The sequence below is a fragment of the Thermothielavioides terrestris genome, chromosome 1 (genome assembly GCF_000226115.1).
Source record: "Thermothielavioides terrestris NRRL 8126 chromosome 1, complete sequence".
Lineage (NCBI taxonomy): Eukaryota > Fungi > Ascomycota > Sordariomycetes > Sordariales > Chaetomiaceae > Thermothielavioides > Thermothielavioides terrestris.
This window is the reverse complement of record NC_016457.1, coordinates 9,652,458-9,679,778: the sequence shown is the minus strand read 5'-3', so window position 1 is coordinate 9,679,778 and position 27,321 is coordinate 9,652,458. Positions and strand designations below refer to the sequence as shown.

The following is a 27,321-nucleotide window of genomic DNA, read 5'->3' as shown; positions in this document are numbered from 1 at the left end:
AGGACGTGTAGTTGAGTGTGTGGGTGAGCTGTGTGCTGCTGCATGCTGTCGGCTTTGGACGTCAACGGTCAGCCCATGGGTAACAACTTGGCCATGTCAGTTTGCAGAACACTATTGTGTTGCATGTTGTATCTGATCTAAACCATTAAGAAAACGACAATAAGATACGCAGTGGATGCGAAACAGCGTATGCAAATCCATGCTCCTGCCTTCCAAGCCCATGTTCTTCCAAGACTTAGAAGCTGTGTAACACTGAACCTTGCTTGGAAATGATGATTTATACCTGTTGGCGGCGGGCTGTGCGATGAGTCCTCTCGGGACCTTTAAATGTGCTGATCAAGTTGTTGGCAGCCAGCAGCGGCCAGCTCTGCTGGTCCTTACCGTGGCGGCACGTTGGCATTCCGCAGTATAACCTCAACGTCGGCGTCGCACGCATTAATTGACACCCTCGGGTATCACGCAGAGACTAGCGGTCGCGAATCCGGCCTGCCGTCCCGCCCGCCGAGAAGGGCCTCGGCAAGTTGCTGCTAAGCAGGAAGCTGAGACCGTGGGTCGCTGCAGGCGAAGCCATCAGCCCTCTAGCATGCCGCAAGTTCCCTCCTCGGATCCACTCCGCAGCCGCGGTAGCGTGCGGATGCTGAACCGCTTCACCAACCAGTTTGGCGGCGGGACGAAGAACGGCCGCACCGGTACCTCAATTTCCGCCTTCTCCGGGTCCAACCAGACAGGCGGCACATGGATGCTCTTGAGCCACTCCGAGGCCGTGGTCAGCCGCTCGGCGCACTGCTCACCGACGCAGAAGATAACCAGTACCGTGTCGTTGGCTTCCGTGGGGTCGTCAGCATTGACTCGGCGCGGGAGCGCCATGCTGAGCTCACCCGTCCTTTGCTGCCGTGGTGGGACGTGGACATGCCACAGCAGAACGCCGACGGTCCAAGACGCGTTCAGGCTCAGCATGTGAACGTGGGCCGGATGGCAGTTTGTGCGGTTGCTGACGACGTACCGGATTGAATCCCCGTTGAAGAGCTCGAGCTTGTCGGTCGTGTGATCCGCCGGCCCGTTCTTTTTGAAAAGGCGAGCGGAAAACCAGTCCGGCTGCACCGGGGAATAGTACTGATACTCTGCCAGCGAGCGGATTGTCTGGAATGTTGCCAATGAACGCAGTGCTGCCGCAAGTCTCTCAGCCGCATCCGTCGCATTGATCGGAACGCATGGCAACCAAGGCAGCGGCGACCCTTTCAAGTCGGCAATCCTGAGATGGGTCCCATTGACCGTCACGACCCTCAAAGCCTGGCCTTGCTAGGGCTCGGCGGCCAAGCGGTCAACTCCCCAGGGTGCCTCGCAAGTCTCCGCCGCCAGAGTCTTGCTGAGCACAGCCTGGTTGGCCCCGCTCCAGGGCGGACTCAGCAGGACGGCCGTTAGCACCTTCTGATACCAGGGGCGCAGCTCAGTCATGAAGTCGGGCGTTGTCGGCTCAGGTCCCTCGCTTGAGCCGAGCATCCCGCGCACATGGCTGTGCCAGAAGAGCTGGGCATATGTGGCAAACTCAAGCTCGTTTGCGTCCCAGAGATGGTAGTCGTCTGCACTCTCCGCCGGAGCATCGAACCCAATGAACCTCGACCGCGTCCGGAGAGGCAGGGACAGGTACAGGATGCAGCTTGTGGCGAGGCCGCAGTGGCATGTTTGCATGGTGAAGTTGCCTAGCCAGTCCGGTTTGCTGTGACCATTCTCTCCAGGGCCAGAGAGGAGGAAGTCCTTGGCTGTCTGGTGGATGAAGTAAACTCTGCCGTTGTAGACATCCAAGAAATACTTGCATGCATCCAAAATCCAGTTTCGGAAGCAGCCCTCGTTTTGCAGGCCCAATCCGTGTTGGCTTCCGTTTGGGAGATCTCGAATGTTGAGCGCAATATTCACCTCGCGCACAGTGAGCGGCCTCGCAGCTGCCAGAACAATCTGAAACAGTCTTCTGACGTCCTCCCTTTGGTTCTCACGGACGCGGTTGAGGAACCCGACGTATGCCTCCTTCACAGTTGCCGGAAGCGTCCTGAAGATGTCGACCCAGCCGCGGGGGACGCGCGGCATGCCGTCCCGCATCCTCAGCTCAAGGTAATCGAACAACAGTTTGACGTACAGATACGTCCTGTCCTCTTTTGGTCGGACCAGCTCCAGCAGCTCCCGTCTCAAAGCGGCGTCTTGGATGCATTTGAGAGCGAACCCGTCAAAACGAGCCATGACGACGCGCTCAATGTCCTTGCTGATGTGTCGCCGACAATGCGGGTCCTCCTCCAGCTTCAAGACAATCACACTAGGAACGTCAGTCAACTCGGGCGCTGAGACCAGAGGCCTTGTCGTCAGGAAGAACTTCAGTCGCGGGCTCGGGCCGGCGAAGTACTCCCTCAGCTTGGCGCACAGCTTGGTAGCGGAGTCCGGCTCGCACTCATCGAATCCGTCAAGGATCACTGTAACACTCCCAGGCTCGCAATCCCTGGTGGCCTCCTCGAGCACGTTCCAGAGCAGGTCGAAGTTGCATCTCACCTCTTCGGGGAGGAGGTGGTCGATCCTTGGGCTGATGGTGTCAACCAGGTCCGGCTGCTCCCTGAAAAGCTCGTCCAGCACCCTGCAAAGAGCTGTCGGGGCCGCATTCTGACCCTTGCCGTTATCCTTGAAGAAGAAGGCACACACGTATGTGTCGCGCCATTTTGGCAGTTCTGTCAGCAGAGACTTTGAGAGGACGGATTTCCCTGACCCGGGGATCCCTTCGAGGATAAAGACACCAGATTCGCCAGAAGCCCAGTTAATGAAGTCGGGGTGCGTCAACACACCAGCTCCGGTCCCGTCTTGGGGCGAGTCGATGCTGTCGAGGTAGGCTTGATAGACTGAATACGGAAGGTCGTCAGGAAACTTGAACTTGAGAATTGTCTCGATCCTCTGCTTGTGGAGGGCGTCCTTGGAAAGGGTGTGAAGCTTATCCAAGAGATGCTGCTCGTAGTTGAGACTCATGTATTCTTCGAGCCGCTTCTCACTCTCCTTGATCTCTGAGATCATGTGGTTCCAATCATCCAGCTTGAGAAAGTCTCTGGAAATGGTGGCGAGGGGACGGCAGAACGTGTAGTACGCTCGCAGGTGGTACTCAATCAGCAGTTTGTAAAGTGCGACGATTTCGTCGTGGATGGCATTCCTCAGCGCCGAGAAGCTCTGCGGGCTGGTCCAGTACTCGCGATTGAGAAGGTCCAGGACCTGACCGTACCACGTGAAGCGCGACATGACGTAGGCAAAGCCCGACTCTCTGGCGGCAATTTGCTCGGCGTGGTTGACGATGATCTGACCATGTTAGCCTCGATAGCTGGAATGGAACGAGCGACTCACAGGCAAGACGATGGTGCAAATGCCGGTCCACGCCAGCGATGCAGGCGGTGAGGCGGCGAGGGCAAGGCCGACAGCCTCCTTGGTTTTCTGTATGAACTGCACAGCTGATGAAACAATGCCCTGGTTTGCGGCATCCTGCCTTGCTAGCTCAAGATGCTCCTGTGCCAGCCTCGTGAAGCATTCCCACACAGAACCACTGCGTTCGTCGTCGTCGTTGTCTGGCTCCTTCATGACGCGCGAGGACCGACGTGAGCCGAGCAAGCCGCCAGTTCCGAGGGTAATGTAGAGCTCCTCGTAGTTCTTCACAAGGGGCTTGAGAGTCTCGTCGCTCTTGACTTCGTTGTACGCTTCTTCCCAGATGTCACGCGCGACGAGGGCGACCTCTTGTTGTTGCAGAGCGAGCGCAGGGCTGCTGCGGGCGAGAGGAGCTGTGTCGAAAGACGAGAATTGGGACGTGTTGCGCATCCCATGTCGAGGGGAGGGTGGAATGGCCCGTGAGTGTCGACGATAGGCCAGAGAGCCTGCAAGACGGCGCTCGGGAGACGCGGTGGGAGATGGGTCGGCGGTGGAGGATGCAAATGGCGATGGTGCGAGGGGTGAGGGCGAAGGCGAAGGCGAGAGCGACGCTCGAGGCGGGAACCTGGGACTGACGGGGCGTCCCCGAACAGCCGACGGCACCACCCTTCGTCGTCGGGGTGGCAGAGGACAGCAAAGCAAGCCCATAGGAGCAACAGTAACAAAAGCTGTCGACTACGTGCCGTGGTAGTTTTGTGAGTCTTGCGCTGGTCGTCAAAGGAGAATGCCCGTCTCAACTCGCATAAACCGTCCCGACCTAAGGTGTGAACATGTTCCAGCCGAGGTTGCAGGCCCTGCGCCAATGGAAGCTGTGAAGACCCGGACGACTGCCAAGTGCCCTTGTGGGCTTCGAATGGAAGCCGCACTCCAATTAGGTTGCGAGTAGCATTCGACCGTCAAGGCCTCCTGCTGCCTCCAGACTGTTGCCTGCTAGGTTGGTCGTGCCTGCTATTTCCTTGTCCTTGTCCAGCGCCTCGCAACTTCCATACCTATCCGCCGGGGCACCCACCACACACCGACCGCACCCTGCCACTCTGCACTCCCAATAGCATTGCACGTTCGTGACATCGATGATTTCGAAAGGCACCCGAACAACTGATCATCACTATTGCCAGACGCATCCTCATCAGCTGGCTAAGCTCCGCCGTCTCGAAGACGCATTCGAAGCCGCAACCGACAGGGCACGGCTGGACATCGACCGGATTCTCGATTTCCTGCTGGCGGAAAGTATTCGGAGGGATGGCAACGGTGGCCTCTGACAAGCCTGCCGGAAGAGAAGTCGTTCCATTCCTTCATCAGGCTGCGAGCCTACACTGCCACAGGTAAGAGATCAAGCTTGATACCCCTGCGAGAGCATGGGGACAGAGGATCCCTCATCTGATTATTCTGAGATCTTTGGTCAATACCAGGTACGCCCTTCTGTCGTGCAACGCGGCCACTGCCGTCGCTCGTCTCATCAATGTTGAGAGCGCGGCGCAGAGCCAAGGACCACGGGTATCGACTGCCTGGCACAGCAGTCAGCTGTCTACTGGATTGGAACCAACAGGCTGACGCCTCTTGTAAACGAGGGGCCAATGATAAGCCGGCAGCTTCAATGAAGGGGAACAAGCAGATGACGGCCCCGCTGGTCATCGCAAGAGGAGCCCAGTGAAACCACCAAGCGCCGCTTGTGCGACCAATGTTGTGTGCAGCTGCGCCACCTTTCCATCCTGCCGGGCCCAGCGCCGCCCTGACGCTCACTGATCTTTGCACCGCTAACCCGTTAAGGTTACCCGTCTCTGAGGCGTGTATTCCGGACCATCTCTACTGCAGTCAAACGTGTTGTTCGGGAAGGCGAGCACGCATCCGCCAACAGGCAAACGAAGGCCCCGCGTGGCTTGCCAGATTGCTGGATTCTCTGCTCGACTCGGCGTCGTTTCTTCGCAGGCTTTCTGGATGGATTCCATGGATGGCCCCCACTCAGATCCTCCTCGAACATGGAGCGATGTGGGTCCCTTACCGACTTCTGACGGAGGACACAAGCTGCTGACGGGCGAAAGCAGCTGGGCCACCCGTGCCGCCTGTCGAGTGTGATCAGTGGCGGCCATGCTCTTGGCGTTTCATCGGGAACGATTGAGCAGCTAGTGGACGTACGCTGGAGGTTGCCGCCGCGCAAACTCCGGCGGACACGGTATCCAATAACTCGATCCCTATTCTGTCAAGGACGCCATGCAACCTTGACAACCCGACCCGCATGCTTGACTGTTCACTCAGCACATCCGCATAGCAGCCTGCCTGGTTGCATGAGAACACTCCTGTCAAAACACTCTCGTCCGCACGGAGCACGTCACATGCTGCCTTCGTTAGGCCTGTTGGTCAAGTAGGATGGCCCGGCCTGCAGGCAACGGGTCGCTGATGTGGGATTTGCCGCAGCTGCGGCCTCTGTGACAGGTGGGACCGTCGAGCTCAAGCACCGCGGCCAGCTCCGCGGCGGAGCGCCTCCCCTACCAACGCGTGATCCACGCCGCGACGAGCACTGCTGGCTGCCCCCGCCCAACACAGGACATACAGAAGGCTGGCCGCTCCTAGTGCAAGATCCGTCTCGGCCGTCAGCCGTGCCAAGATGGCGCGCTAGTTTCATCCCCCCGCAAGCATGCCAGTTCAATCGCCGACCTGGCCCCGTTGACCCGGTCGACAGCCCAGATGCAGAGCCGTCAGATCCGGAATGCAGTCTTGGGCTCCTAAATCGAGATATTCGATCCCGGTCACGGCCCGAAGCTGCAGACGGGAGATCGACATGGAACGTTTCTGCGCCAGAATTAGTTTTCCCACTGACACGTCGACCACGGAACATCCTGGCGACAAGGCCAACACGCCAACCCAGGCGCCTGGGCCTTGCAGGCCAGAGCCATGGAACAGGGTATCCAATATGGCTGGGCAGGATTGTCCATGGCTCGAGATCGAGTATAAGAGAACCGTCATCACCTCCTCACTGACGACTTTCTCTCACCAGCGTCGACTCACGGTCTTCACCGGCACATTCCTTACCACCGGGACTTTCAGGAAAAGTCCATTCCTTCCTTTTCCCCACGTCGGCTTCTGTGAAGCTGTACATACATTCCTTTTCATATTTCCCACAGGGTTTCCGGCAAGTTCCGGCTTCAGCATCAATCAGCCTTCGCTGGTCGAATCCCCTAATACCCTGAGTCCATCTTGTATCCTTTGCGGTTAATTCTCCACTCGCCGGCCGAGTCCTCTCACTCCCACCGAGCCCTCGCCACACGGTCTCTTAGGTTCAACCCTTACTCGCCAGTCGCAGCCCGCCGACTTCGGTCCAACCGCCTCGCAGACCCGTGACTGCCGTTCAGCTCAGCCCACGAAAACCACCTCGCACCATCATCACGATGAAGCACGCCACTGCCATCGCTGCCGTCCTCGGCGCCGCCAGCGCCGCCACCATTCCCGTCACCTCCAACAGCAAGCCCTACGCCCCCGCCTGTGCCGGCGAGGTGTGCTCGGGCAACAGGGTGAACGATCTCACCGGTGTCGTCGCAAAGCGGGACCCGGAGCCTCAGACAGTGGACATCGCCGGGGACGCCGCGCTCTTCGCCCGGCTGGAGCAGAAGCGTGATCCCAAGAGCAAGTCGCACAAGTCCGGAAGCAAGAGCAAGAGCAAGCCAAAGTCGAGCTCCTCGTCTTCCTCGTCCAGCACTGGTTTCCATATCCCCGATGCGATCAAGGATATCGCCAAGGATGTGGCGACCAACACGATCACCAACACATTGACGACTGAGGCCAACAAGCTGCTCAACGGCGGGCAGCAGCAGCAGCAGCAGCAGCAGCCGAAGCAGAAGCGCGAGGCTTGGCCAGAGCCCGAGCCCGAGCCCAAGGGCCGCGCCAAGGGCGGCTCCAAGGGCGGTTCCAAGGGCGGCTCCAAGGGCGGCTCCAAGGGCGGCTCCAAGGGCGGCTCCAAGGGCGGCTCCCACCTGTCACAGGGTGTCAAGGACTTCGGCAAGGACGTTCTTAGCGGCACCATCAGTGGTGGGATAATCGCCGGTGCCGAGCAGCTCCTCAACGGCGGGCAGCAGCAGCAGCAGCAGCAGAAGCGCGAGGCATGGCCCGAGCCCGAGCCCGAGCCCAAGGGCGGCGCCAAGGGCGGCTCCAAGGGCGGCTTCCACCTGTCACAGGGTGTCAAGGACTTTGGCAAGGACGTTCTTAGCGGCACTATCAGCGGTGGGATAATCGCCGGCGCCGAGCAGCTCCTCAATGGCGGCCAGCAGAAGCGCGACCCCAAGTTCACCCGCCCCCGCATTGGCATCCCGGCTGGTGCCAAAGACTTTGCCAAGGATGTGGCGGCCGATACCATCAGCGGCGGCATCGTCGCTGGCGCCCAACAACTGCTGAACCAGCGCGACCTTGAGATCGAGGAGCGGGACCCCCGGGGTAAGGGCGGCTTCCACCTGTCCAAGGGTATCAAGGATTTTGGCAAGGACGTTCTTAGCGACACTATCAGCGGTGGGCTGATCGCCGGAGCCCAGCAGCTGCTGAACCAGCGCGACCTCGAGATCGAGGAGCGGGACCCTCGGGGTAGGAAGGGCGGCTTCCACCTGCCCCAGGGTGTTAAGGATTTCGGCAAGGACGTTCTTAGCGACACTATCAGCGGCGGGATAATCGCCGGAGCCCAGCAGCTGCTGAACCAACGCGACCTTGAAATTGAGGAGCGAGACCCTAAGGGGCGTTTCAAGGTCTCGCAAGGCGTCAAGGATTTCGCTAAGGATGTTGCCTCGGGGACGATCAGCGGTGGCATCATTGCTGGTGCTGACCAGCTGCTGAACCAACGCGATCTTGAGATCGAGGAGCGCGACCCGAAGGGGCGTTTCAAGATCTCGCAGGGCGCCAAGGATTTCGCCAAGGATGTTGCCTCGGGGACGATTAGCGGTGGCATCATCGCTGGTGCCGAGCAGTTGCTGAACCAGCGCGACCTTGAAATTGAGGAGCGCGACCCTAAGGGACGTTTCCACGTCTCGCAGGGCGTCAAGGATTTCGCCAAGGATGTTGCCTCGGGGACGATCAGCGGTGGCATCATCGCGGGTGCTGACCAGCTTCTGAACCAACGTGACCTCGAGGAGCGCGATCCTAAGGGACGTTTCAAGATCTCGCAAGGCGTCAAGGATTTCGCCAAGGATGTTGCCTCGGGGACGATCAGCGGCGGCATCATCGCTGGTGCTGAGCAGCTTCTCGGCCAGCGTGACCTCGAGGAGCGCGACCCCAAGGGACGCGTCCATGTCTCCCAGGGTGTTAAGGACTTCGCTAAGGATGTTGCCTCGGGGACGATCAGCGGCGGCATCATCGCTGGTGCTGAGCAACTTCTCGGCCAGCGTGACCTCGAGGAGCGCGACCCCACGGGACGCTTCAATGTCCATGTCTCGCAGCGTCTCAAGGACTTCGCCCAGGACGTTGCCTCAGGGAAGATCCACCCTATCCAGCTCTCCGGCCCCGTGCAGCGTGATCTCGAGGAGCGCGACCCCCGTTTCGGCCTTGGTAGTATCTTGAAGGCCGGCGGCAAGATCCTCCCCGATGTCATCGGCGAGGGCATCAACATCCTCAGCAACCAGAAGCGGGACGATGAGGAGGAGCTGGCCGAGCGTGATCTCGAGGAGCGCGACCCCCGTTTCGGCCTTGGTAGTATCCTGAAGGCTGGCGGCAAGATCCTCCCCGATGTCATTGGCGAGGGTATCAACATCCTCAGCAACCAGAAACGGGACGATGAGGAGGAGCTGGCCGAGCGCGACCTTGAGGAGCGTGAGCCTGAGGATGAGGAGCTTGAACCTCAGGAGAAGCGCGACATGCTCGGCCTGGCAATTCCGCGCCCGATCGGGGTTATCGACGAGGTGCGCTTGCCCCCGAGCGCCAAGCGGCAGGTGGACGAGACATTCGAGGCGGCCGACGCCGCCGCGCGCGCCCTGTTTGAGCCGGTCGCCAGGTCCACCGTCCCCCGCGCCGAGCAGGAAGCTGAGGTGGAGGAGCGCAACGCGCCTGCCCCCGAGGCCACCGCCTCCCCGGGCCGGCTTCTCGGCCAGAAGATCGGCCAGGCGCTCGTCCACGACGCCACGAAGTCCGCCGCGACGACGACGCTCGCCCGCCCCGGCATGCTGGGCTACATGACGGCCGGTCTGGCGCTGGCCATGGCTCTGGGCGCGTTCAACGTTCTCGCCTAGACGGCTGGTCGACTTGCTGGGGGTTGGTGCATGCGGTGGGTCCCTGACATTGCTCAGTCAGCTGCGCGCCGGCGTCGGGCTATGATGGGATAGGGTTCGCCGCTCGCTTGGGGTGAGATGGTATTGGTTAATGGTGGAGGAGAACTGAGAGAGACCGCGAGGAGATGGTACGATAGCCAGAGATGGGCCCGCACTCGTTTGATGCTGAAGTCTGGCCGACAAACTCAGACAATAGACTTGCTGGTCACCCTCTAACCTCTATTTACCTTGTCTTGTGCCGGTTTCATTGCCCACGGTGCTAATCAATTCTTAAGTCATGTTGTGAAAAAGTATCTTCCGCGGTAAAGCTGATGCCTAACGCGGCAGCTAAGAGGGCTAACATCAGTGAATTCGCAGCACATCTTGGATGTTACCGATTTACCTTAGGCGACCGAGTTGCTGATCAGGACCGCAGTTTCAAGATGAACAGATTGCTGTGGGTGCGGGTACGGAATTTATGAGCCACCTTTTCCGCCGTCTCTCCTTATCTCCCCTTGACGGGGGTCGGTTTCCGTTTTGGGGACGCGTTTGGGGACGCGACACAGGACGCGACACGGATCGATGAGCAGAGACCGAGTCACCAAGCCCGGAACGGAATGCAGAGGAGCCCTGATTGGGAAGTGCTTCGTCATTGCGACACGGGTGAGGACAAGGGCCTGGGGCTCTGAAATGGCCCGTGCCCCGACACGTGTGGGCATTAGGTCAGGGTTGCGTTAAACCGATTCTTGGCGGGCCAAAACAGCAGCAGCAGGCCGCTTTTCTTGCTTCCCCTCTTGCTGTAACTCTCCCCTCCAGCCACGTACGATTCCATTCCTCGCTCTCCGACGTTTGCCTGCCCTCACGCGCGACAACGAGCAATGACCACGATGCGCTATGCTTCGCTGGCATTGCCACCGCCGCGAGAAACAGGACCTGGATGGTCGACGAGCTGATCGTCTGCGAGGCTTATCAGGCCCCACCCGCTGCGATCGTCCCCAGGAACTCCACTGCCTCTCCCCGTTTGTGCCAACTGGCAAGCGGCCCGAGAACGCTCGAGACTCGCCGCCCCGGGTTCGATGACGAGGGATGCCCGTCTGCTTGTCTGGCACTGTTCTAGATTTTTTTCTACTTTTTTGTCTGCCGGCGCAGCTCGACCTTCGTGAAGGTGACCCGAACGCCCCGAACATGCTGCTGCGCCCGTCCGCACTCCCGACCTAGCTCCGCCACCCATGACCCTCGGAGCGGCCGACACTCCGGACCGGCATAGTGCTCCGCCGCATACCGCCATGGGGCCCGTCGTCGATGCCGAAGGGTCCTCCTCTCCGGGCGACCTCCGATGTTGCTGCGGAAAGGAGGACTGCGTGTTTTTGAGACACAACTTCTCCATCCTGTCGAGCGTCGAGCGCGACGTGCAATCAGCGGCGCGAATGGGTCAGGTCAGTTCATCCCGCCGCATTCCTCGGTGACTCCTTTTTCTTTGACCGCGTTTCTCCGCACATTCTTTGTCTGCCCCCGACCTGCCCTTGAAGTCCTGTTCGGCTTCGACACCATGCATTGTCCATGCGCCTGGCCGCGGCTCCCCCCTGCCGGAGGTGTACCGTACCGTGCACTGCAGCCTACAGCATGGACCCGGTGGACGTCACATGGAGATCGCGCCAGACGAGGCCCGAGGACGGCTCCCCATCGCTGACATTTGCACTGCAGACATTGTTGGCACGCCACGAAGCCTACATGGCATCCGCCGAACGTGATCGACTCGAGCTCACGGCCCGCATCGAGCAGCTGGAGCGCGAAAACACCGAACTCGAAGCCAAGAATAAGGCTCTCACGGACGAGAACCACAACCTTCGGGACGAGCTGGAGCAGCTGAATGATGCCGTCAAGACGGCAGAGAGCAGCATCGAACTGCTCGAGGCCACGCTCCGCGATTCACAGCTCGAAGTACGGAGGCTGGAGATCGCCGCCGACAGGGCCGTTAGCCTGGAGCGGCAGATAGCAACGCTGGAGGAGGAGCAGGTTGTGCTGCGCACCACCATTGCGCGAACCGAAGAGGAAGCACGAACGGCCATGTACCGGTGGAGGCAGGCCGAGAAGGGTCTCAGCGACCTGCAAGAGCAGCTCGAGCGGATGGAGAAGGAGGCAAGGGAGGAGCGCGAACGCCATGTGCAAGCTATGGCGCGCATGGAGCGACAGCGGGCCGTGGAGAAGGAACTCAACACGGCGGCGGGACGGCTCAAGGGCGCCGCCGCGGTCAGATCGATGACGGATAGCAGACACGGCGGCGGCGTGGTGTCGCGCTTCGTGCGCGACCTCTTGCAAGACAATGCCAACCTGCAGGTGGGCATCGCCGAGCTGCGCGAGATGCTCCTCCACTCCAACGACGAGATCCAGACGTTGCGGGAGCAGCTGATGTACCACCAGCCCGTCCAGGGCCATGGATCTGCCTCGCCCGCGACGCTGCAAGCCGAGCTGGAGAAAAAGGAGCCTCCAACGCCACCGCGGGTCTCCCAAGAACTGCATATCCACCACCACTATCACGTCACACACAAGCCGGAGAGCCGGAGGCCGAGGAAACGGAGGCAGGGCCTCAATCCGGGCATCTTCACGCCGCCCCCAATCTCCGCCCCAGGATCGCCCGTTGCGTCCGCCCGCTGGCAGCGCAGTGTGCTGGCTGGGCCTCTATCACCAACGCCACTGAACGACGCTGCGGTACAGCCAACCACTCATTGGCCGCTGCAGCCTGAAACGCAGGCAGAGTTTTCGCCATCATCGGCGCCGAGCTCTCCGCGTTCCACGAACCGGGATTCCGTGTTTGACAGGATGCCCGGCCTGTCCTCACCCGCCTCCCCGACGACGAGCGTGGACCCAGCGTCGCCTCGCTGGAAGACGGCGCACGGGAAGAGGATCTCGGAGTTCTCGCTCAGAACAATCTCGGAGACAGCCATGTTCTCTCCGAACACGTCGCGCGGCACGCCTGGACGATCCCCCCGGCCATACCCCTTGGCCAGCTCCATCGTGAATGATCACTCCACCCGCGGCATTACCTCGCCCTACACAACGGATGATGTACCAAGCATCACCTCCCCGCACCTTGGAGACTATCCTGACCCCAACAGCCCCAAGGCCGAGCCCTGGACTGGGGAAGCGTTGTCCCCGACATCGTCCGAGTTCCACTCGGGCACAGAACAGCGACCGAGCGGTCTCCGGCGCGTCGTCTCGCACGAGTCCATCATATCGCTTTCCAACGGACTCGATATCCACACCCTCAAAGCGCGGCCCAGTCAGCTGGCCCTCCGACCGCTGGGCCTCACAGCGGCAGGCACCAATCTCAGCGCTGTCACTGCCCGGCCCACCCTGTCGAGCGGCAGCGGGGGAGGGAAACGAGGCAGCGTTATCCTCAGGGACAGCATCGCGCAGGCCCTGCCCGTGCCGAAGGCCAGGCAGGCCGGGGCTCGGACCGTGTCGACTCCCGTCCGGGGACGGGAACGCGACAGGGACGGCGGGCGAAGCTCGTCGCGCGCCCCGTCGGCGCTGGGGAAGCTGGTTTCCTGGCGCCCGTGGGGAGCGACCAGCACCAGCAGCACCAATGAAACGGCCAACCCTGCCCCTTCCCCCGAGACCAGCCCGTCCTCGACCCCCGTCCTATCCCCGGCTGCGGCGCCTCCTCCCTCTTCTTCTTCTGCTGCTACCGCGATCCCCACGCTCTCCCTCTCGGGCCGCGCCGTGGACTCCTCCGCTGCCAGCGCAGTTTCAGCTCCCATCGGCATGGCCAAGTCGCCGCAGGGGAGCGTCTCGTCGGCTTCCACTGCCACCGCCACCGCCACCGCCGGCGCCCTGGCTGCGTCTCCTGCTGCCGCTTCAACACCCGTGTTCCGCGCCCCGGGCGTCAACCAGCCGGGCGCGGTGCCCGGCTTCCACGAGTACTGGGCCGCGCACCAGCGGCGGGCGCCGCCGAGCAAGGTGTCGGTCGACGACGGGGCGGTCGTGCAGGAGGCGCTGAGGGAGGTGCTTGAGGAGTCGGGGTGAGCTGGCGCACGGCAGGGAGTGGAGGCGGGCAAGGAAGGTTTTTTTGGCATTTTTCCTGGGCGGCGTTTGGTAGGGTGTGTGTGCAACCGTTTGTTGGTGCACTTCATTTCGGAATCAAGATTTTTGGGTCGGTTTATTGCATACTATCGCACTGGGAGGTTGGACGGGTGCGCCGGAGGCTGGGTATCTGGTTGCGAGAATACTGTGAAGGCGTTGATGGACTTGGCGCGGGTCTTCATTGCATACACCTGGTGCAGCTTAGGACGGCCGCGATGCCTTTGGCTCTCAAGCCGACTTGGCAGTTAGATAGGAGGATTTCATCGGCTAATCTAAAGCTAATACCCGTTGCCAGGCACGTTCAATAAAATAGGGACGGACGGTGCCTCCGGGCCGGGCAAGTCCATTGAAGCTGCACCTAACCTTTACTTCGAATTGGTGCGAATTAGAGATTACCAACTCTTGTGGCCTATATCCTCGCTTTCATCTCTCTTAGCAAACAGACATGGTCGCCCGGACATTTTAAGCAAACGCGCCACTCCCTTCGCCGACTTGCCAACAACACCTCCCTCCCGCCTCTGGCGCTGAACCCAGTGGCATTCCTCCCCTTTCCCTTCCCAGTCCATCATTCTGATTGCCCAAACCTGACCCGGCCCTCTCGGCAAGCCAAGCCAAGCCAAGCCAGCAAGCAAAGCCAAGCCAAACAAGCCAAGCAAGCAAGCAAGCAAGGAAGCAAGCAAATCCTGACCAGCCTCTAGCCCCCAACGCTGCTAGCAGGTAATCACTGCTGCTGCCCCGGCAGCGTGTACGACCCGCCGATGTCGAGCAGGTAGGCAAGGCTGTTGAACTCGACGTCGATGCGCTTGATCTGCCAGGGCGCGCCCTTCTTCTTGCTGTCGCGCGCCGCGCCCAGGATGCTCACCCCGCGCACCGGCTTCTGCGCCACCCCGAACGTCGCCGTCCACACCACCGCGATTTGGTTGCAGTCGTAGGGGGATTTGTGGGTTACCTTCAGGGGGAGGTTGTCGGGCTGCATTTTTTTATCATTGTGTTAGTAGTGACTAAGAAAGGGGGGGGGAAGGAGGCGGTGTGTTGACAGCAGGCGGGAACTCACCTGGGTGTTCTCGTGGTCGATGAAGGCCTGCTTGGTCGGGAAGGTCGGGCCGCCCAGCGGCAGGCCGGCCAGGATGTTGATGCTGTCCGAGTAGTCGGCGAAGTCGTCGGCCAGGTACTTGGCGTCGGCGGTCTCGTTCCACTTGGACAGGATGCGCACGTACGCGTCGACCAGCGTGTCGACGTCGTCCTGGCACAGGCACGTCTCCGTGTGCCTGCTCTTGCTCTTGCCCTTGTCACTGCCTCCGCGGCGCAGCAGGGCGGGCTCGGCGACCGTGTCAAGCAACGGGGAGTCGTCCCTCGCGTGCAGGGCCGTGGCGTCGGCGACGGGGGAGGCGAGGCCGAGGCCCGCCAGAGAGAAGAGAGCGAGAGAGCTGACGAAGCGCATGTTGGATCGCGTGGCGGGTCGCTGGGAGGAATGATGACGCTGGATTGGGACGACGCGGGGGTGAGAGCGATGGCATCTTCCAGACTTAATACTCTGGCCCTTTTATCTGTGTCCCAACCCTCCGCGAAACTGTGCGAGAAGTCAAACCGTGCATGGCGCTCCTTCGGGGCTTCCCCAATGTAAGCTTCCGGATGCCCGCAGGCTTGGGTCGTCTTATTGCAGACGCACCATGTCAATAGATCAGCCCGAGCGGTGCAATCTCAGGGCTGTCTGATCCTCTGTGGCGGCCAATTTTACACTTGGAGCAAGCATCCTGGAGCAAGCTGCATTCAGCACTGCCGGTACTGCCGCACTGGCACACAGCCGTCGGCGCCACTCGGGAAGCGGAAGGGAATGCGGCCTCAGCCGCCCGGGCCTCGCGGACGCCTCTTCGGGACACGGGAATGGTAACGACCAAGTTAGGTTTTTGGGGCTGCAGGCGTGTCCAGGTTTGCAGTAAAGAGGCCAAGCCCTGCATGCCCGGGGCGCTGCGCAGCTCTCAGCCCTCGCTTGGCGGAGGCGCTACGTAGCCCCGACGGTCCTGTTGGAACCGCTACGCCGGCTCAGGAAGATGAAGCTATCACGATGCAAGCAATGCGTACAACTGGAATTAATCGTGGTATTGAGGATGTTGTATTGTAGGAGAGTTCTCCTGATCAGGAGCCTAGTCTTGGGCGGCAGTTGGGCATCAAGCTAGTGGATCCTAATCTCGATGGGCTAGCCTACTACCCTAGGCTAGGCTAGTTCTGATATACCCCCCTAGGTCGAGCCTCTAGCTTCGGCTTGCCAAATCTAGTAATCTATAAAGCTATTCCTAATACTATGTCCTTCCTAATCTAGTAATTCTATAGTATTAAGGTCCTTCTACTATCGCTCTAATCTACTAAGCTTTATATACCTATCCTTCTTAATCCTATATATTATACTGTAAACCGAACCTTCTATTTAGCTAGAGCCTTCCTCTAGCCCTATATTTCTTCCTTCTATATCGCCTAGTAGATATAGATCTTAATAAAGGCCTAGATATCTATTAGATTGAATATTTCTATAAACTTCCTATAAGGCTCTAGTTCTAGTATCTTTGTTAAGCTATTGGCTAATATCTAGTTCAAAGGTATATAATCTACGTTAACCCTCTTATTTTAAGCTTCTTAGTATAGCCAATAGTTATAAATATCAATATATTTTAGCTTCGTCTATAGTATAGATATTTTAGTATTGATTAGCTAGATCATCTATTTATTATTGTACTAAATTAATAAGATCTTATTATTTAAATAGATCTCTAGTACCTCTAATAGGCGTTAAAGGAATATACCTTCTTTCGCTACCTATATAAGTGCTAACAACTCTACCTCTATAGTCGATATAGTTACTATATCCTATTTACTAGCTCGCTAGGCGATTAGCCTTCTAAATAGGATAATAATATAACTTTATAAGCTCTTATAATTGATACTATTGTCGACGAAGCTAGTATTGTTAACTACAATTAAGATATTTTCTCCTCTTAGCTAGAGGGCCTAGAACCTTGTTCGATAAAGGTATTATAATACTTAATTAGCTATATAGTAGTATTCTAGTCCTAGGTTCTAATTGAACTATATAAGCTTAGAGGCTATAAAGGCAATGTCTAGGTATATATTGACAGCTATATATAGGATTAAGCTAACCTTCCTTTAATAGAGCTTAATAGAGCTATAGCTAGTAATATCGTTGTATAAGAGCAGTTCGCTCTTAGCTATTAGAGTCTCTAGCTCTCCTTCTTCCTAGGCTAACCTTACAATCTTCTTAATATAAGCCGTCTAGCTAAGCTAAATTAAACGCCTTTTATAGTCGTAATAAATCTCTATACCTAAGAACTATAGGAGGTTATCTCCTCCTATAAATTTGTATTTTTCTTATAGCTAGCTAATCACTTCGTTGGCTTAGTATTGATCCTTCTTATAGTAGACGAAAATAATATTATCTATATAGAAGAAGACGATAATATCTTTATTTGTTATAATATAAGGCTTTTACAATATAGCCTAGAACCCTAGGTTCTTTAGAGTAGCCGTTAGCTCTTATTATTAGAGGAGGGGAGACTTTTATAGGCTATAGAGCGCCTTCTTTAGCTTTAGGATAGTTCCTAGTTTACAATAGCTATATAGTATCTCTATATAAATATCTTTATCGATCTTTATATTAACGAAGATATTAACTATATTAAACTACTTTAGTTCTAGGTTAAACCTCGCTATAGTAGCGAATACTGTTCTAAAGGATTATATAGCGAGTATAGCTATATAGTTCTCCTTAGCAAACCTCTTCTTTTACTAATTGCTATATACTACTAGCCTCGCTTTATATTTAATAAAGTGCTCGCTCTTATTGAACTTATAGATATATACCTATATATAATCTAGGATCTATTTACTTTAGACCTCCTTGTTATAGTAGTGAATCTCTTTTTAGGAGCCTATTACTTTATAGCTTTGAAGATAATTGTATTCTATCTCTAGGAATAGCTAGCCTAATAGATAATCTTCGAGTTCAAAGTACTATCGAAATATAGGTAGGAGTATCGATTAGTAGATAGATCTAAACTTGCCTTTTTACTATAGGTAATCGACTTCTTCTTAGGAGATCTTCTTAGCGCTACTAGCTTCCTTTTTAATAGTACTAACTACTTTCTTAGCCTTCTTTTTACTCTTTTAAGTAAACTCTTCTCTCTCTTCCTCTATATAGAGGACCCTCTTTAAGTGCCTACGTTTAATAGCTCTAGGGCCCAACGTTCCTACATTGAAGGCGGCCTTCTATAGTTAAAATACTTCTTTAGAGGCTCTAGGCGAATATAAACCTAGGAAAGTAGCTACGATCAAAGTACTTGACGGAGTAGGCGAAGAAGTTAGATATTAGAACTCTAGGAAGATGCCTATAGTATCGCCTTTTACTACAATAGTATCTAATACTTTTTCGATAGTAGCTAGGCTCTTCTCTAGTTCTTCGAAGGTTATTAAAGGTATACTAAACGCCTCTATTGTATCTTCTTCCTTAGCTATAGGCGTAAGATCGCTATTATCTAGCTAATTAGCATTATCAACGCCTCTAGTATTGAGCTAGCGCTTTAGCTCTTCGAAGTCTATTTAGAGAATATCTTACGCTATAAGCTTTAGATTGCCTAGATATACCTACTTTTTATCAAAGATTATATTATATATATATACTACTTAGTTAATAATAGTATTCTAGATATAATAGATATTCGAAGAATCGTATTCTATAAAGTAGTTGATCTAAGCTCTTAGTTAGAACCGTTTAAAGCGCCTTTCTTTCTTTTTAGTAGTATCTATTATAGCAAATGCCTTATAATTATAGATCTTTAAATGCCTTTGGTATAGCTTATACTCTAAGGCTCTTAGGCTATCTCTCTTAGTAAGGAAGATATAAAAGCGATCTAGCAACGTTATCTACTTTGTTGTTAAAGATAGTATCCTATTATAGAGATATATTATAGCTCTTATAACTTTTAGCTATAGTTGCCCTAGCAACTATACGCCGATAGCTATTGTTCTAGCCTTCTCCTTGATTATACCTCCTAAACGTTTAGCGCCTTTGTTCTATATAGGCGTATTAGGCGCTAAAGGCTCTATTCGGATACCTTGTCTCTCTATCTAGGTAGTGATAGTACTTGCCTATATAAATTCGTTGTTATACTCTAGGACCTTGATATATAGCTAGTACTGCCTTTTAAGTAGTATAGCAAGGTATTTAATAGCTACTAGAATGTCTAGAGCCTTATAGTTGTATAGATAGTAGTCCTATATTATATTTAAATAGCGATCTATCGCTAATAGTAGATATTTAAAGCGCTATTGGCCTTCCTAGAAAGGGTATAAATCTAGGGCAATCCTATCGTCTAGGCTATAGTTCAATGGCCTAGGAATGCGATTAGGCCTACGTTTTAACTTGCTAAAGCTATAGCCGTTATACTTGAACGTTGGTATACCTTTGATACGCCCTCCTTATAAACAATTGACAAAGTGTTCAAGGGCCCTTAAGCCTATATAGCTAAAGCGTAGGTACTAAGTTATAGTATCTACTATACTCTCTATATAGCGAGCCTAGCGATCGAGCCTCTTTATTCGAGTAGCAAAGACTATAAGCGTATAGTCCTTAGGCATATATTCGAAGATATATTGTTAGAGCTTCTTTGTAGTATATCCAAAGAGTATATAATCTTAGCGTCTAAATAGGTAATTTAGTATACTCTCTAGCCTATTGTCCTACTAGATCCCTTGTTGATTAAGCTACTCCAATAATATAATGTTGTATACGAAGGTTAGGTAATAAGCTACGTTGTATAATATAAGGACTATAACACCCTTGTTGTTCTATAGTTTAATATCTATTTTGCTATATCCTTTAATCTAAATAAGGTACTTACTTACCTAGATATAGTTATTAGACGTAGCCAACTTAAAAGGCCTTTTAAATCTACTTAGATAATTAGCGATATAAATAGTTGACCTTAAATCTAGGATTACTAAGTTGATTAGGAGATATCTCTAGCCTATCTAGAATATAGTTAGGATTATAGTAAAGCTCGCTATACATTTGCCTATAGCTCTCTACCGCTATATTCTTACGATATACTAGTGGCTAAATATCGCTATAATATTGGTGCCTATGTCGGGGGCGTTGTCTATATTAGGGGCGATACCTACTTTAGGGGCAGTACCTACTTTAAGGGCGTTACCCTCTTCCTAGGTAGTGCTTTTTTTAGGAGTAGTACCCTCTTTAGGAGCGTTGGTATCTACTATATCTACTTTAGAGACTTTAGGCTTCTTCGTTAGGAGTATAGCTATAGCTCTTTTAGAGCGGTCGGCTAGTCAATGCAATAGCGGATCTTCGCTTATATCGCTCTTTGTATTATTAGCGAGGCTATTCCTAGACCTCTTTATCCAAAGCTTGTTAGCCTCTATTTATAGAGTTGAATTAGCTTTTAAATTGGCCTCTATATAAGCCTTAATATATTCTCTAGGTTCCTATTTAGGCGGTACGCTCTTAGGGTTTAAGTAGTAGTACTACTTAGTTAAATAGAAGTGATTGTAGATATAGCACTTCCTTAATATATTCGAGGACCTTATAGAGGTGCTAGGAGCTATAGGCGTATTTAGCTTATATTTAGAGTAGGATCGACTAATTCTAGCTCCCTCCTTATAATTAGCTTAGCGCTTAGAGCGATCCTTCTAATCTTCTAATTGCTTAAGGTCTTTGTTTTCTTTCTCTCTAGAGCTATATATTAGAAAGGATCCTTTCTCTATACAATTAAACGCCTTTTTGAGGAATAGGTATATTCCTTTATAGACTTCTATAGCTATATCTTGAAAGGTTAGCTTCTCGAGGATCTCTATTTTATTTATAGTATAGAGGGAAATAAAGCTTAGGAATAGCTTCTCTAGTATAGCTATTAGTTCGTTGAACTATAGGTTAGAATCTTTTACTTTACTTATCTTCTAAAGGGAGGCCTTATCTATTAGGTTCTTCTACTTAACGAGCTACCTCTTAAAATTAGCCTCCTTAATATATACGTTTCTAGGATATTTAAATATATTAAAGTAGATATAAATATATATTTGAAGCTCTATTATTATTTCGATAGTTAACTAAATAGTCTTCTTAAGGTTGTTATACTATATTCAAAGGTCGATATACTCTATAAAGTAGGTAGACTAGTAGTTAGCCACTATTATAGTAGTTATAAAGGTTAGTATCTAAGTAAAGTGATTAGTTTAACGTTTATAGTCCTTATATTTATAGTCTAGATCCTTTTCAACCTATAAAATAACGATAGTAATATTATTATTAAACTACTTTTCCCTCTTATTATAGAGCTTCCTCTAATAGCTATTCAATACTTCGATACTAGGCTATTCTTATAGACCTTCGTTCTTAGAGAAGGTCTAGGAATCTATATCGTTATCTTAGGCTATAGAGGCAATGCTAGGCTATTACTCGCCTATAGCGGATACTCCTAGATTAGCTAGAGCTCCTATAGCTATAGCTAGTATAGAAGCCTATAGTTCGACGATATATTCCTAGAGCTTATATCGGATATACTTATAGGCGAGATCATAGATATTAGCTATTATAAACTTTAAAAGGAGCTCCGCCTTACCTTTGAAGTAGTTAAGTAGGTCAAGATACTTAGCCTTATTAACGAACTTACAGTTCTAAACTACCTAGTTATCTAGGCTAGCTAGGATAATATCGATCTTTATATTAGCTTTCGAAGATATAGTAGTTACTACTAAGCGCTATATATAGGGCTATATACTTAGAGATAGGGCTAGGTTTTTAAGCTAATAAGACTCTTAATTGTTGGAACCGCTACACTAGCTTAGGAAGATGAAGCTATTACGATATAAGCAATATATACAACTGGAATCAATCGTAGTGTTGAGGATATTGTATTATAGGAGAGTTCTCCTAATCAGGAGCCCAGTCTTGGGCGGCAGTTGGGCATCAAGCTGGTGGATCCTAATCTCGGTGGGCCGGCCCGCTACCCCGGGCCGGGCTGGTTCTGACAGGTCCCCGCGGTCCCGAGCTGGAGACCAAAAGCCGAAGAATCAAAGTTCCCTCTGGACCATTTTCCCCGATGTCAGCACTCACCCCATCACGGGGAGGTCGTGGCGTGCGCTCGCTGGTGGTAAGCCGGGATGGCCGGACGAATCAAGCTAGATGCTGGCCGCCGTCGGAATCCTCAGCTCCTGCGGGAGACTCAGAGGCACCCCTCATGCTGTGCAACACCGTATTTGTCGATGACATCGGATCTCGGCGAGTCGCTCTTGTGCGACCGTCAGCAAAAAAGCAGAATGCCCGACTCAACGTGTCTAGGAGGCACAAGCGCAATTCCGGCGGCTGTGTTGCGCTACACACAGTGCTACAGCAGCTAACGTCGAGGCACGAATTATCTGTTATTCACTCTCGTGGACCTTGCTTCAAGGAGCTAATCTATTTCACGTGTCACGGTAATTGATTATCCACCTAGTCTCAACGTCAACTGCTCTAACGCGGCCAGTCGTCCCTCATCTAGCGCCTGCATCTTTTGTCTGTTCCGTAGACTGCTCGGAATGGAGCAAAAACCGGGCTTTGTCGGACGAAAACGCCCCGATTGGTTGCTTGCGAATAGGGCCTGTTGTTGTGCTGGGTTTGAATCACGAGTCGGACAGTTTGCTCTGACTTGGATCAAATCATCTGACACGCTACAGCGAGCTACGAGGTGTGGATACAACGGTGGGATCGTAGTAGAGCATCGGAATGCAAAGAGAGAGTACGTTGTTCTAGTACAAAGGAGAGCTAAAGACTGAACAGAGCGTGGTATATATACATCTAGGAGTGGGGAAGCCATGGCCAGTGCGCTATGCCAAGCTCTGAGCCCCTTACCCCTGACGTGACATACCCCTTAGTTGTTCAACAGAGCGCCTAAATGCGTATGAGTTGAACAACTGAACTACGAAAAACCAGAATATAGGAAATCCTTGTGAACAGTAGATTGTATAGGAGTAGGTTGTGTAAGGCTGTAAGAAATTCTGAAGCGCGATTCTAGCCAATTAGAGCGCTTAGATCCAGGGGAGGTATAAATTCCTGCCTATAGGAGCTTAAGCTTCCTTCTTCCTATATACATCCTCTTGTTCGTATACGCGGTAGCCACTACTACCACTATTCCTAGCTCTCTAGAGCGTATGAGACTACTATGCCTCTGTACTTCGATATCTTCTCGGACAAATTGCCTATACTTTCGCCTACCCCTTTAGAAGAGGGTGACAGTGCCGAAGAGCTTGTAGTAGAACCTACCACCTCGTATACCGCTTCCAAAGAGCCTACTACGCCTTCTTCCAACTGGTGCCACAGTCCCCTAATCGAGTGAGTTATACGCTCTTCCTTCTAGCCCACTGCTATATCACCCTAATATACCCCCTAGTTATATACTATAAATGACTATAGAGCGCGAGATCCTATACCTAGGTTATATATACACCGCTTTCGCAAGCTCCTACAATGGAACTTACTACAACTATAATGGCTATAGCATACGCTACTAGCACTGTAAACGCTTCAACTATAGCTATAAGCCGATCTTACCCATTGCTATAGAGAAGATATAAGCTCTGACTATAGCCATCAACGACTTCGACTAGAAGGTGAGTCTCTGCTATCCACTGCTCTATACCCTCTATCTAATACCGTATAGGCTACGAAGAAGATTCGTCCTACGCTTCGTATACTCTTGAACGATCTCTAAGAGGTCGAGGAGGAGGGAGAGCAGGAGGATACAGATATAGCAGAGCTAGTAGAGGAGTAGCCTTAGCAGTAGGCGTAGGAGGTCCTTGTAGTCGCCTAGGGTAGAGCCCTAGATGATCCTCTTGGTTTTACGCCTATAGCGTTGACAGAGAGTAAGGTGTAGAAGGTGCTCTCTAAGTAGGTAGAGAGCGACAAATTGGTTGATAACCGGGAACTAGAGCAGGTCGTTGTATAGACAATGGAGCTAGTAGAGCGGTTGGAGATATAGGTGAGGATCCTTCGGCTTCAGGGAAAGGTAGCGATAACAAAGCTTATTAATCACTGGAATATATAGGGCGAGAGCGTAGAATAGCAGTAGTAGATAGTCCTTATAAAGAAGATGGTTGACTCCCCTACTCTTTTCTTATCTAACGTATATCTTAAAGGTTCAATAGAGCGTAGAAGTGCTTAAACTTCTGCTTCGAAAGCTGTTTCGTCAAACCGTCTATAGGCATCTACGTAGTAGGGAGGTAGAGTACGTTGAACTGTTTGTTCTAATACTCTTAGCGAAGCTATATATTGTGAATATCTATATAGCGTAGACGAGTATTGATCTTTATATACTCTCCTACTATAAGCTGAATCGTTTACTGATTATTATAGAAGATCCTCTAAAGCTCTCTAATCTTGAACGCAAGGTCCTTAAATAAGCGCTTTAGGGCGATTGTCTTAGCTACGGTAAGCGATAGAGCTTTCAACTCCGCCTCGGTAGAAGATATAGTAACGGTATCTTGCTATATAGCCTTCTAGGAGATCAACCCTCTAAAGAGTATTATAATATAGCTTTACGAAGAGCGTTGTATATCCAGATCATCGCTATACGATACGTCGGACGTAATCTAGAGTACCTAGTGAATGCCCTTACCCCTATACTGTATACTAAGGAAGTGTATAGTATATAGATACTAAATGACTTGTTTCGCTACTTTGATGTACTCTAGTCCTAGATTTATTAGGAACTAGGAGAACTTTATAGCTATAAACGCGACGTCCAGTTAGATTATAACTACAGAGTAGAGGATCGAACCTATAAGCTCTTAGTACAGTTTAACCTACTTAGAGGACGCCTCTCCTTCGAACTTACGAAGCTCCTTTACAAGAAGAGGAATGGCTGAAGCGCTTATAATATTGGAGAGACTATACTTCTTTACGATCTTCTCGATATACTAGTTGTATATAAGCTAGATCTTATATACTCTACGATTATAGATGACTCTAATCCTAAGGAAGTGCTCGACATCGCTCTACTTATATACCTTGTACTTTGCTTTAATGCCCTTTATAATACGCTCTATAGCTATAGCGTTATCTCGATAGTAAACTACTAAGAAGTCGTCGATATAGAAGATGAGGATTATCTTCTTCTTAGAGTCGAGGAATAGGCAAGGTTCTTCTATAGAGGGTTGTAAGCCAAGCTCTTTGAGAGTACTACAGAACTTATTGTACTATAGGAGTAGCGAGTCCTTCAACCTATAGAGAGCCTTCAGGAGCTCTATACAGATCCCTGGTTTCTTAAATCCATCTAGAAGCTTATAAGTCACCTGCTCTACGTCTAGCCTCCTTACGTTTAAGAACGCCTACTTGACATCGAACTACTTTACTTTAAGGTCGAAGTACACTACGAGCGCTATAACAGTACAAAAAGAGCGTATAGCGAGGGTAGCTATATATATATTTACAATATTGGTAGTGTCTTATAGATCGCCTTGTATATAGATATGCGCCTTATACTTCTTAAGGTTACTATCCTTGTCGAGCTTATAGTCGAATACCTATTTCAAGGGTAGAGGCTATATTTTCGTATACTCTTACTTAATCTCTCGCTATATTCCTTTGCTCGTTAGATTACGGATCTCCTTATATATAGTTGCCTTAAACTCCTTCCTATACTCGTAGTTCTCTAAGTCTCTCTAGCTCTTTGGGAGAGGGGGGAGCTCAGTGTTGTAATATATCGTTGGCATCTTGCTAACGGTAGTAGCAAATACTATATATAGGGTTTGAAACGACTTTGGGAAGAGCGTCTTAATATCCTTCTAAGACGTAGGGAAGAGCATCTCGTTACTATCGTAGGCTTCCTAGGGAGTAGGATCTAGGTGATTAGTCCGGAACCTCAACCCTAGGTTCTCCTACATTTCCGACGACCCGATAAAAAAAATGTGTATATACTCCAAAGCTACATTTAGAGCTATATTCTTATGTATTTTCGTAGAAGGCTTCCGAATTTATATACTCCTTCTTATAGGTATAAGGGGCTCCTTAGGTTTACGTTGTAGTTTTAGTGCGCTTAGTGCTGGTTTATCGGTCGAAGGTTACATTTATAGAGCTTTATACCCTGTAGGCTAAGCTTCCTACTCCACCGTATATTCTATCGTATCGTAGAATATATCCTCTTCCTCACTTTGTAGAGCTAGAGGCTCTATAGGTAGAGATGCCTTGTAGTCGCTTTGTAGAGCTGGGTACTCTATAGGCGGAGAAGCCTTATATTCGCTTTATAGAGCTAGGTACTTTGTAGGCGGAGAAGCCTTACGTTCGCTCTTGGGGGTAGCGCCTTATAGGATAGCTACTACTGGCCCAAGGTCCCTAGATGCTCCATTGGTCTCTAGAAGAGCACTAGAATCATCGACCGGACCCCTATTTCTATTATCACTTCTATTTGCAAGCTCTTTCTATAGCTGAGCCTATAGTTCCAGTGACATCTTAGGGGTTAAGAGTCTACCCTACACCTACGCTTCCCCTACCCCCAAGTCTTGACCTAGTGGTATACTCTTGTACTTAGGAACCGTAATAGTGATAGACTCTAGCGTTGGTCCTCTATACTTAAGTTCGTAGAGCGTTCAAAGAATCGACCTAGCGTCCTAGGTCTCTTCAACCCTCTCGTCTAGGTGCTCTACTATATCTTTGACAATAGCAACTTTGTAAGCTAGAAGCTCTTCCTTACCTAGACAGTAAAAGGTCCTTTCGTTGAACGTTATATTCCTCGTTACAATGACTTTGTCGAGCTTAGGCACCTAGATATAGTAAATGTTGGATACTTTATATCCAACTAGGTACCTGATTCGCCTATATAGCTATACTTTGAATTCTCTCTTCCGATGCCTAGCCTTATACTCCTTATCTAAGGGGTATACTTTATAGTCGTATACGAAGATCCTAGACCAGTCGGGGTATAGATCCGCTGTTAGCACTTGGTAGAAGGTCGGTTCCTATTAGCGAAAGTAGTTCTTGAACTAGGAGTAGAGTACCTCGTTAGAGCTTCAAAGACTATAAGTATAGTTGGGCGAGATAGTATATAAGAAGGCTATTGCCTTTATACCCTTTGGCTAGAGCTTTGTAGATAGGTTTACGTCAGTGAGCATCTTTATACTCTTTAGCTATAAGACTTGTCCTATACGCTTTGACGCTCTATTTGGCTATAGTATATATGTTGGCGTAAGCTCTAAGTCGATTCCTTCGTCGTATACCTAGAGCTGGTAAGTTGTTGGTTAGCGATCTTCTAGTGCGATAACTCCTATATCGTTGTTCTAGCGGATCTTGTAGATGTTGAGTCCCTACTGCCGTTTGACCTAGCGTTCGAAAGCTCTAATAGTGTTGAAGAGCTTGGTTTGACCTTTGTTAGAGAGTATGAAAGCCTAGATCTGTCTATTGAATTTGTCCTTGATCGCGAGGAGGTATTGGGATCCATTAAACCTAGGAGAGAATGAGAAGAGGTCCTAGGAGATGTACTAGAACGGCTATAAGGCGCGATACTCTGTCTTATAAAGTGTGTTGTACTCC

At 51.5% G+C, this 27,321-nt stretch overlaps 4 protein-coding genes across 4 annotated transcripts; 2 read left to right on the top strand and 2 right to left on the bottom strand.

Annotated features, from left to right (window-relative positions):
- Positions 1-103: 103 nt before the first annotated feature.
- On the bottom strand, positions 104-4,089 carry THITE_2073041 (uncharacterized protein; the record flags this gene model as incomplete). The annotated part of the gene is made up of 3 exons (XM_003650999.1): positions 104-1,252; positions 1,436-3,321; positions 3,367-4,089. The coding sequence occupies 3 exons, from the start codon at positions 4,087-4,089 to the stop codon at positions 571-573; spliced, it is 3,291 nt and encodes a 1,096-aa protein (XP_003651047.1). The 3' UTR covers positions 104-570.
- A 2,649-nt stretch (positions 4,090-6,738) lies between these two features.
- Positions 6,739-9,866, top strand: THITE_2111004 (uncharacterized protein). The gene has a single exon (XM_003650998.1). The coding sequence runs from the start codon at positions 6,825-6,827 to the stop codon at positions 9,636-9,638; it is 2,814 nt and encodes a 937-aa protein (XP_003651046.1). The 5' UTR covers positions 6,739-6,824; the 3' UTR covers positions 9,639-9,866.
- A 1,232-nt stretch (positions 9,867-11,098) lies between these two features.
- Positions 11,099-14,071, top strand: THITE_2111002 (uncharacterized protein). Its single transcript, XM_003650997.1, has one exon. The coding sequence runs from the start codon at positions 11,280-11,282 to the stop codon at positions 13,680-13,682; it is 2,403 nt and encodes an 800-aa protein (XP_003651045.1). The 5' UTR covers positions 11,099-11,279; the 3' UTR covers positions 13,683-14,071.
- Positions 14,072-15,536, bottom strand: THITE_2111001 (uncharacterized protein). Its single transcript, XM_003650996.1, has 2 exons — positions 14,794-15,536; positions 14,072-14,709 (listed from the first exon to the last, which is right to left on the bottom strand). The coding sequence occupies exons 1-2, from the start codon at positions 15,178-15,180 to the stop codon at positions 14,461-14,463; spliced, it is 636 nt and encodes a 211-aa protein (XP_003651044.1). The 5' UTR covers positions 15,181-15,536; the 3' UTR covers positions 14,072-14,460.
- Between the last annotated feature and the right edge of the window lie 11,785 nt (positions 15,537-27,321).

Coding starts and splice junctions, on each gene's coding strand:
- THITE_2111004 (XM_003650998.1), top strand. CDS start 6,825: ATGAAGCACGCCACTGCCATCGCTGCCGTCCTCGGCGCCGCCAGCGCC.
- THITE_2111002 (XM_003650997.1), top strand. CDS start 11,280: ATGGACCCGGTGGACGTCACATGGAGATCGCGCCAGACGAGGCCCGAG.
- THITE_2111001 (XM_003650996.1), bottom strand. CDS start 15,180: ATGCGCTTCGTCAGCTCTCTCGCTCTCTTCTCTCTGGCGGGCCTCGGC. Junction 14,710..14,793: donor TCGACCACGAGAACACCCAG/GTGAGTTCCCGC, acceptor AAAAAAATGCAG/CCCGACAACCTCCCCCTGAA.